The sequence below is a fragment of the Mytilus edulis genome, chromosome 2 (genome assembly GCF_963676685.1).
Source record: "Mytilus edulis chromosome 2, xbMytEdul2.2, whole genome shotgun sequence".
Taxonomy (NCBI): Eukaryota; Metazoa; Mollusca; class Bivalvia; order Mytilida; family Mytilidae; genus Mytilus; species Mytilus edulis.
The window spans coordinates 29,811,084-29,822,152 of NC_092345.1; the positions used below are offsets into that span (position 1 = coordinate 29,811,084).

General features: G+C 33.2%; 1 protein-coding gene across 3 annotated transcripts in view; it reads left to right on the plus strand.

Moving 5' to 3' along the window:
• LOC139511923 (putative protein-lysine deacylase ABHD14B) overlaps positions 1-10,560 on the plus strand; it is a 140,412-nt gene extending 129,852 nt beyond the window's left edge. The window contains exons 1-5 of one of the 3 annotated variants that reach the window (XM_071299091.1): positions 5,103-5,234; positions 8,037-8,156; positions 8,623-8,791; positions 9,311-9,543; positions 10,330-10,560. In XM_071299091.1, the coding sequence (XP_071155192.1) occupies positions 8,040-8,156; positions 8,623-8,791; positions 9,311-9,543; positions 10,330-10,527 (717 nt within the window). In that variant the 5' untranslated portion in view covers positions 5,103-5,234; positions 8,037-8,039 and the 3' untranslated portion in view covers positions 10,528-10,560. Of the gene's footprint in view, positions 1-5,102; positions 5,235-6,697; positions 6,836-8,036; positions 8,157-8,622; positions 8,792-9,310; positions 9,544-10,329 lie in introns of those variants that run through there. The other 2 variants (XM_071299089.1, XM_071299090.1) reach the window with 2 other exon arrangements.
• Positions 10,561-11,069: the final 509 nt, after the last annotated feature.

Here is an 11,069-nt window from a genome sequence, read left to right on the forward strand (position 1 = left end):
GACTGACGCCACATTAGTCCCTAATTATTTCTGCGACAAAATCAATTTAAATAAATTTAAATTGATTTTGTCGCAGAAAATTTACCAATACACACAAGACAGATGCATTGTCGGAGTAATGGGCTGTCGGAGTAATAGGTTGTCGGAATACTGGGATGTCGGAGTAATGGGCTGTCGGAATAATGGTTGTCGGAATAATGGGATGTCACCTTGCAGGTTCGTCTGCAAAACGTTAAATACAAAAATAAAAAGATGTGGCATTATTGTCAATAGGAAAACTCTCCCCAAGAGAATGAATGACCATTTTTTGACAGACAGACGGACGGACAAAGTGAAAACTATTAACAATTATAGGTATTTTTTCGGCTTTCAACAATGAGCAAAACCCATACAAACAAGAAAACTAACTGCCTAATTTATGTACAAAATAATTGAAAAAAAAAGCAAATACGATATATTGTTTGCTGTTTTTTTTTAAAGTAGTGTGGAAGGTCTTTCATATATGTGACCAGCCCCGACATATCTAGGCTTATGGAGGTAGAACGTCCGTGATTGTGAGAAAAACGCCGTTAACTATAAAATTATACTAGAACACACCCGTGATATCACGGGTCCGTGACTGAATTAAAGTATATAGCTATGCGCAAGCCTTATTTTAGTATTAGTATTGTCATCTGATAAAGTCATGCCGATTATAAGATACACAGTTTTTCTCTGCTTTCAAGTCTTTCTGTTTGAACCCGTCGAACTGAAACAATAATATTAAATATTTGGAAAACAAAAGATCCTGGAATGGAGTATTTTTTAATCAACAGCATTGTCCTATATTAGTTATAAATAAAGTTGAATTCTTTGCTTCGCTGTTTTACGTCATGCCCACTAACAAATTGAAAACTGTACCTATACGCCTTATTTTGAGTCCAGATTTTTAGTATTCGTATTGTTATCTTAGAAAGTCTTACTGATTAAAATACTACAATAGGTAACAATTTGACAATTTAGTAGTGTCAACCCTGTGGTTATGACCCGTGTATATAGCATATTAATCCTGAATACAACGTTTGGTGGTGCGCCTGTCAGATGCGGAACGTACAGATAAGGTAATAGGTAACAGGTAACTATACTATTGGTATCGGTAGCGGACTCGACCCGGAACTTCTTAATTATTGGCAATATTAATTACGTGGAAAACAAAAGGGCCTGGAGTGGTGTAATTTTTAATCTACACCTTTGTACTATATTAGTTATATATAAAATTGAATTCTGTGATTCGTCGTTTTTACGTGATGACGGCTGACAAATTGGACCTCGTAATTTTAGTATTATAGATGTGACTAGCCATTTCCAGGCTTAGGAGGGTACATTGTCTAAAATTTGCTTTTTGTATATCTATCTAGAATATTCCGAAAAAAACAACCTCTGTCATGGTATTATGACATGTTTGTTGTATTAGCATTGAAACGAGTCATTTCGAATACCGGTATGAAAAAGAGACTGTTCTATGACGACTTTCATTTATTGAAGGCACTAATTTGTAAAACACAAAATAATTGTATTTATTGGCTCTTAGTGATGTTCAATAGCGTATTTGAATAAAATTTCAAAGAGTTAAATTTACTACAATGCAAACAATTCTTAGCTCTATTTTAGAAAATGTAATTTAAACTTGTTGAAATAAAGTTAGTTTAAAATGTGTCAAAGTAAGCTTTAAGAATTCCTCTTTTTTTTTTAAATTTAGATTTATTATGCATGTCTCTAAATATAGTATGCGACGCGTAACAGTTTATAAGTAGGTGTTCTCTTATATGCATTTGATACGGTGCATTTATTATGGATATATTTCAGACTTCATTTATGAAAGGAAATCTATAGAGCAGAATTTTTTTTTTTTGTATCTATTTAAAATGTAGATTCAAATATTTTTCACTTCAAACGATAAAGTAAAACTTCTTCAAAACTTATATATGATGTATAGTTCGGCGTCCGCAAAAAAGAAGCCAAGGAAAGTGTTTATCTCTTCTCCACAAATAAGTTTTTCATTGAATCTCGATATTTATCATGTTTATAATTTTTCTGACAATGACGTTCTACCTCCATATCCCTGCAAATGACATGGCGAGTCACATGCAAGAAATAAGAGTGTGGTCTAAGCTAAGATATACCATGTCATTCATAGTATATGCAAGAAATAAGAGTGTGGCCTAAGCTAAAATATACCATGGCATTCATATTTGCAAGAACTAAGAGTGTGGCCTAAGCTAAGATATTCCATGTCATTCATATATATGCCAGAAATAAGAGTGTGGCCTAAGCTAAGATATACCATGTCATTCATATATATGCAAGAAATAAGAATGTGACCTAAGCTAAAATATACCATACCAGTTAAAAAGACTGTTGACTGGTATCTTATCAGATGCTTAAGCAAAGTTAGTAATAGTAAGATAAGTTTTTGTGTTTCTGATGATTGTCAGGTGGTCAGTTGCAAGATCTAAATTCCAACATATCCTCATTTACCATGGGCATTTAAATTTGCCACCTTTCATTCTGATCGACTCCCTATTCAGTTGAACGGCAATCGACTTAATTATTTGTTAATTTGTTATAATGTAATATTTGCAACTGGACAATACGTACTGAACAATTAATAACAGTCATCCTCTGACCTCGGCTCATAGTCTCTGTGGTGAATACAACACAAGGGTGACTGGGGAAACGAAATACGGTCACTTGGTCTTCTTCCGACCGGCAGAAAACGCTTTCCAAAGTCGGGCGTCCGTTTGGCTGTACGGCATGTATCAAGTTTGCAGCCGAGTCCAGTCAGAATGGGGACGTTTAGTCCAATGCCTCATGTATAGAGAGTGGTACGCTCTTTGCACATTAAGAACCCTTGCAACAACTCTTTTAGGGGTCCGTAGGTGGCCTGTTGCAAGACAAAATTTCTGTTCCTATCCAATATACCCTCATTTTCTAGTGGCAGTCCGAATTTTTCCCGACCATCATCCCGGATGGCCTCTATTACAAGACCTACCCAACGATTTATTGTAAACTTGTTCTCGTCCTGAACATGCATGAAATATTTGCCACTGGACGTTAAGCAACCATGGTAAAATTTTAAAGCATGGGATTGGCAGGCATTACATGCAGAATTTGGTTTTAAATGCATCTCAGTAAGCTCATACTTCAGAAAATAATAAACTTTATGGTTTTCAGATCCTTGTTATATATATGCATGTCTCTGACCATGACTGATAACATTATTAGTGAGTTGTATATGTTGACATACATAGGTATTTACACAGAAATACTGGAATTCAATTCAAATCAACTTATATTTTATTTAAGTCTTATTTCTCAATAATATATAAATGAATACAACATTTAGTTTGACTTGAAATAAAGATGTATTTAATCGTCCTTGGCGCTATTTTGCCGACTCCGGCAAAATAGTGATTTAAATAGAGTTATGCTATTTTGCTGGTCTTAATTAAGATTTTAATAGAAGTATATATATAGAAATTAAGAATAGAAAAAACATAGAAACATACACTTTAATAAGGAATCTCTATACCAAATGTCTTTTATGAGTTAAATTGATATTCTTTACTTTTAAAATAAGTAGTCTCTAAAAATGTGTATTTTTTAAATATTTAAAAAGAAAAGCATAAATATAAAAATTGATACTAGTACTTTTTTCTTTAATAGGAAGTCTAAAATAAAGCATAAACATTTAAATTGATACTAGTACTTTTTTCGTTGATAGGAACACTAAAATATATTTCTCAAAAGAAAAACATATAATATATAATACACATAAGAAAGGCATACAAACCCATAAAAAAATCGACATTCTGATAAAAACATTTAATAAAAAATATTATATTAGTTTTGAAACAAAAAGTAACACCCAAGAACTTCAAACTGCTTGACGAGCGTTACAAAACCAGTGTGATTTTCTTTTGAGTCTAGCAACAGAAAGGTGCTGCCACTGCAGACATGAACTTACATAACACTTGTTCTTTTGCGTCTGCATCACTTTTGCAGACTGAAAATCAGATATATATATACATTTTACTATTCAGCATGCATAAATCTCATAAAATAAATGCTGTCAATAGCTAGGTTTCTATACATTGTGTGTACAATATTTTATTTTGTATTAATCTTTAACGTTTTGTCTGGTTTTCATAATTTTTGTTGGCCTCGTTTCACGTTTCCTCAGTTACACATATAGTTGTCGTTTTCAAAGTGCTTCCAAAACCTGCTGAAGCTTTTCATATCTGTCGAAAATCAAGTTTGTTTTATAACATAACATTTCTTGTTTTTTTTTCTATTTTTGAACGTTTTAGCTTATGTTCAACAGAAATTAACGTATGAACATGTAATTAAATGAGTAGAGTTCTCCGAATCTAACTGACTAGGAAGGCAAAGCGAAAAGGTTACTGACATCTAGCCATCTATATCATTTAAGAATTGAATGCTTCTTTTTTGTAACTTCATTGGGGTGTAAAAGAGTTGATCGAAGTACATTTTGTATGAAGCGCGGAAGCCTCCGCTTCATTCTAAAAATGTGCGCACGGTCAACGCTTTTACAACCCCGCTATGAGGTTATTTTGCAAAATAGCCACTGCCTTATTGTATATACTGAGGAAATTCCTCTATGAATTAATGACAGGGGCGGATCCAGTCATTTTCAAAAAAAAAGGGGGGGGGGTTCCAACCATATGTCCCAATTCAAATGCATTGGTCGTCAAAAAAAAAAGGGTGGTTCTAACCCCAGAATCCCCCCCTCTCCCCCTGGATCCGCCACTGAACGAAAAAAAAATTAAGTGTATTATATACAGTATAAAACATTTCAGTGGCGGATACAGAACTTTTCATGTTTCTCTATATATAATTAACCAATTTTTTCCCTGGATCCGCCTATGTATTTCCACGTCTAAAGATATGCCTCTAGAGCACGAATGGTGTTTGATAGTAGGGGCTATACATCTGACCTGTAGTCAAGTCCCTATATAAACATATATTCGTCTCAACTCGGCCGATTCCGTACCCTCAACTAGAAGGAGAGTAGCGGATTCTACCGAGGATTGCCGAATGCAGGTAAACACCGTCACACTTTTCTGATTAACAATATTTACTGTTTATTTCAGGTTCAAAAACTAGGACGTAGATAATATATTATATTTTCGTCCATAGCATAGCGTGAATATTTTTAAAACACCCATGACCACGTAAGTGTGAAAAGACCTTTGTCATTTTGTACTTCTTTGTTACATATTTAAAAAAAATTAAAACACCCATAACACTTCAGTTTTGTATCATTTCATGCGCAGAAGATTTATATACATGTCATGATAGTCAAATACGAACTTAATTCCCATCAAAGTATTATATTTTTCATGAATTAAAAAAAATCAACCAAAAACTGACAAAACCAGATGCTCTGCAGGGTGCAGCTTTATACGTAGTCCGAGATTAGGACGGCTCCAGCTTGTCTGGCAAAACAGCCGTTGGACGTCAGAGTAATCTCGGACTACTTTATACGAAGTTAGAGGTCGAACCCTAAATGGTTGGGGAAAGTATGGACACAACATTCAAGCTGGATACAGCTCTGAATTTGGATTGTGATTAAATAATTGACACAGCATAGGTTTCTGACACAGAATGAATGTGGTCTAATGAACTTAAAAAACATTTTTTGCTTTTGAGGAATTCACTATGCTGTTGAATATTAATACTCTCAAAAAGAAATATTTGAAGAAATTTTCTTTTTAATTTCTGAAATCTGAAATGAGAAAAATTGACCCCCCCCCCCCCCCCCATATTTTTTTCACCTCCCCCTTTCCCTTTTTCCAAAAATGATCTCAATTCAAATTTCTAATGGAGTTTGCAACAATAACTTCTCATCATAAAGTATTAAAATATAAAATGTCATACAGTCATGGTTAAATATTAATATTACTTTTTTTAAAAATAGTAAATTCTAAAACTAGAGGCTCTCAAGAGCCTGTATCGCTCACCTGACTCTACTTGGGTTTTTGAAATTATATAAAAAAGATAAAATTTGGTTTAATATTGCATTCCATTCTGTGGTTTCCTAAAAGAAGATATTTGTATGTATTTCTCATGGGGTCCTAAGTTAAACTAAGTCCCCCGCTGGCAGCCATCTTGGATGATGGATCAGCTATTAAGTTCCAACACTTGGTCAGCACCTCATAAGGAACATTCATGCTATGTTTGGTTTCTTTCCATTAAGTGGTTCTTTAGATGAAGACTTTTGTATGCATTTCCCATAGGGTCCTATCATCCTATGTTAAACTAAGTCCTCCACTGGCCGCAATCTTGGATGATAGATCGGCTACAAAGTAACAACACTTGGTCAGTACCTCGTAAGGAACATTCATGCTATGTTTTGTTTCATTCCATTCAGTGGTTGTCTAAAAGAAGTCATTTGTATGCATTTCCCATAGGGTCCTATGTTAAACTAAGTCCCCCGCTGGCGGCCATCTTGGATGATGGATCGGCTACAAAGTAACAACACTTGGTCAGTACCTCATAAGGAACATTCATGCTATGTTTTGTTTCATTCCATTCAGTGGTTCTCTAGAAGAAGTTCAAAATGTAAAAAGTTAACGACGACGACGGACGATGGATGCCAAGTGGTGAGAAAAGCTCACTTGGCCCTTTGGGCCAGGTGAGCTAAAAATAAATGGGGAATGTGTCCAAAGGGACACAGATGATGCCCCAACTAGCATATAACGTTATAAAGGGAAATAACTCAAGAACTGTAAAAGTGAAACTGCCAAAGATTGAACTTAAACTGAGTTTAGAGGTAATACGCATTATATACACATTTCATTAAATTTAATTGAGACAAACTTAAGTAAAGAGACAAGAAACGAAAAAAAATTTCCACTTGTAAAGGGGCATAACCCTAGAATGGTAATCAAAGTGCTAGTAATCACTGAATGGTAAAGATTGCTTTAATTCAATATCAATTGGTAGTAAAAGTGAATATTGCATTGTATATTGTATATAGCATTGATTTAAGTTGATTCAACTATTATTCTGGACAAAGAAAGATAACTCCAATTTATTGTCTTGAAACTACAAAAATGCTTGTTTTTGTCCCCTTTTTGGCCCTTTATTCCTAGACTGTTTGCCCCATAACCCTTAAAATATATCCCAACCTTCTACTTATGGTTTTAAACATTGTGGTACAATTTCAGAACAATTGAAATACTTATACACAACTTATTGTCTGACACTAGATAAATGGTTGTTTTAGGCCCTTTGGGCCACTAATTCCTAAACCTTAGGGACTATAACCCCCAAAATCAATCCCAAACTTCCTTTTGTGGTTATAAACATTGTGTTAAAATTTTATTGAGTTCTATTTACTTATACTAAAGTTATTATCCGGAAACCAAGGTCTTCGGACGACGCTGATGCCAACGCCGAGGACGACGTGATACCAATATACGACAACAAAAAATTTTGCGGTCATTTAAAAAAGAACTCATTTTTGTGGAGTTATTTCCCTTTCTAATGTTAATTTCCATAAGAAATTAAAAATGTAAAATTTAAGTTTTCCTTGAGCTACATTTGATGTGACTTTTTTCTGCGTATATTTGGGGTTTAAGGCTATAGATTAGAACTAACACATTTTCTGTTGCAATTAGTTTGAGTTTCAAACTTAGTTTGACTGGACTAATAATGAAATATGATGCGACTGTCATACAAGTGAGAGGTTTAGCTAGCTATAAATCCAGGTTCAATCCACCATTTTCTACATAAGAAAATGTCTGTTACCAAGTCAGGAATATGACAGTTATTATCCATTCGTTTGATGTGTTTGAGCCTTTGATTTTGCCATTTGATTAGGGACTTTCCATTTTTAATTTTCAGTTCAGTATTTTTGTGATTTTACTTCTTGCTTGGCATGCTGCCCACATATTGTTTCATGACTGATTGAGTATTAAATGTGAAATTTTTAAGAAGGTAAATCATTTGCAAATACTTTTTTTTTGTAGATCATGGCTTCAGAGCCCAAAGTAGGCGACACGTCTTTGCAAATACCACATTATGTCCAAAGTGATGCTAATAAAGTCAAGATCGAGGATTCAACTATCGAGATAGTACTTGGAGAATCAGTAAGTTTGCATATATAATTTTATAAAATATTTAAAAAAGAAATATCAGCTGATGTGATACACGTATATACTTTTATCAAAAGGAATAAAAATAAAAATTAAACTGTTCTGAAAACAATAAAAAAAAATACAAATATCTTTCAGGTTTCATTTGCAAAATAATACAAAAGTGAAGTTTAAGGTCAAACGTTCCAGTTTTTTGGGATATTTTTTTTGAAATTGTGCATTAAGGCCACCATTAAAAATTCTTAGTATAGTGTTGCCTACCCATGCCTTGTAGGGTTTGGTAGGTAGGTAGGATTTTGGGGGAGAGGGGCAATAGCATTAGTTACATGTCATTGAAAAGAAAAGAAAACAACGTTACAGAATGAGAAAAATTTAGAAATACCAAGACATTACCATTAAACTTGATTTTTTTTGCCATTGTTTTGTATATAATGTGATAAAAATTTATTGAAATATATAGAGTTGCAGAATTTTTACTAAGAAGGCTGTGCATCCCAGTGTTTCTAAAAGTAAAGGTGACATATTGTTATTGCACGGTTCCAGCTTTACTTCACAAACATGGGAAGACAACAAAACATTACAATATCTGGCAGCAATGGGATATAATGCTGTAGCTGTTGATTTACCAGGTAATGTTTTCGCATAAGTAGCTGTTAAACATAAAAAAAAATCGTATCTGGAAGTTTTAAAGCGATATTTTTAGTATCTGGTAACATAAAAAGTAAATATCAGTATCTATTTGTTTATTAAATGAATATTATAGTATCTTGTATCATTTTTTTATGTATCTGTAGATTATAAGGTGAATTTTAGTATCTGGTTGTGTATAAAGTGTGGACAGAAAATGTGTCGTATTTTACCCTTAAATTGTGGGAAGTTGTCTTAAATTATTAATACTCTAAAACAAACTATTTTATACATGTGACAGAGTTGTGAAGCCACAACTGGAGATTTGGAAATTTTCAGCTAGTGTTTGGGTCTCATAATTGGAGATTTTTTATGGACCTTTTTATCGATGTATCAATGCATTTGAATGTGAGCATATAGTTGGAACCCCCTTTTTAGACCTGCTTCTGAAACCTCACTTAAAAGCTTGAAAACTGTAGTGACTTGTTATCTGATAATTTTCACGACTATTTTTGTTGCAGGCTATGGTAAAAGTCAGACAATAGATTGCAAACCTGCTGCTTTCATGGAAGGTTTGATTTGTGATTTAAGGATATCGGCACCTATTATCATCAGTCCATCTGCCAGTGGACGATACTCATTGGCCTATTTAGTTTGTGACGCAACCAACGTCTCTGACAGAGCAAAAGCTTTCATACCTGTAAATACAGTGCAGGCTCCAGATTATTCCACAGAGGAATACAGTAGAATACAGGTATAAAATGTAATTAAGGAGAATCATATGGTTGCTTGAGGGGGAAAGATGGTGATGGTTCCATTTGATGAAAGATTTTTAACCTGTAAATTCCTAAACTAAACATGCATTTCTCATTAAAAAGTGTTAAGAAACTGCTATATAAACATGTATGATGGCTCTATCTAAGTACGTTTCTTGCAACATACATGTAATTATTATGACACCACACCATTATTCTTACGTAATTGGTAGAGTTTGAAATTTTGATGTCACAGACAGAATATCGATACTGAAAGGAAGATTTCATTGACTAATGTTTTTTTTAAAATTGTTTTCACCACTCTATTTTGACTTTAAAGAAAATCTTAGGTGAAATTCTAATTAACCTTGTAGATTGTTATAAAAACAAAATTATTTATCAAAACATCTATAATTATTGTTATTTGCAAGTGGGAATAGAAGGAATAGTATTTTTTAAAAGTGGGAATAGAAGGAATAGTATTTTTAAAAAGTGGGAATAGAAGGAATAGTATTTTAAAAAGTGGGAATAGAAGGAAGACACCCTTCATTTATAGCTTTAGCACATCATAGAAAGATTAAAGAATGCATGTTTTTATTAAATGAAATATTTCAACTTCTATGGCTGATCACAAACATAAAAATGTTCATGGTTGTATTTATATATAACTTGGCTACCTTGGACAAACGTCAGTTCTAAAGTAGACAAATGTTTTTTAATGGCAAAATAGAGCAAAACAATAAAACAATATGGATTTTGCCTCATTGTATATTGATTTATTTAAGATTCCCTCTGCAGTGATATATGGTGAAAATGACAGAAGAAATGAAAATTTACTTCCAAATCTACAGAAACTCCCAAAAGCAAGTCTATATAAAGTGAAGGATGCCAGACATGCAGCTTATTTGGACCAACCTGAAGAGTTTCATAAAATCTTATACAACTTTCTGAGATCCCTGGAAGCAGTTGAAAATTCTGACTAGATTTATATAAATTCAACATTTTCATTGAACATTGAAAATTAAAATGTTGTTTTTTAACTTATGAACTTTAAAATCGTTTGCAGGAATGAATTTTGAATACTCATTTCATTGCCATGATGCCATCAATACCTTTTTACTTACCATGATATGTAATGCCTTTCATTTTAAAACATATGCATATTTTGTAAGCTTTAAAAAACCTCAATGAAAGGGACATAGACAATTTGCAGCAGTGAAGCTTACAAGTACATATTATGAATATGATACATCGCTTGCATTCAATTCTAATTTACAATGTACATTGAGGGATGGGTGCAATTTTTTATAGAAATTTTAAAAGAATTAAAGATCATATATGCTTGCTGTTTTGTTTTATTGTTTTTTATGCAACCTTTCATATTATTTTTCATACAAACATTCATACATTGCTTTTCATACAAGCATTCATACTTGTTTTTTATGCAGTTTTCAACTCAAAAGCATTAAGCAGGAAGAGCATCCGAATGATCTAACACATGCTCACACTAGGCAACTCAACTCAA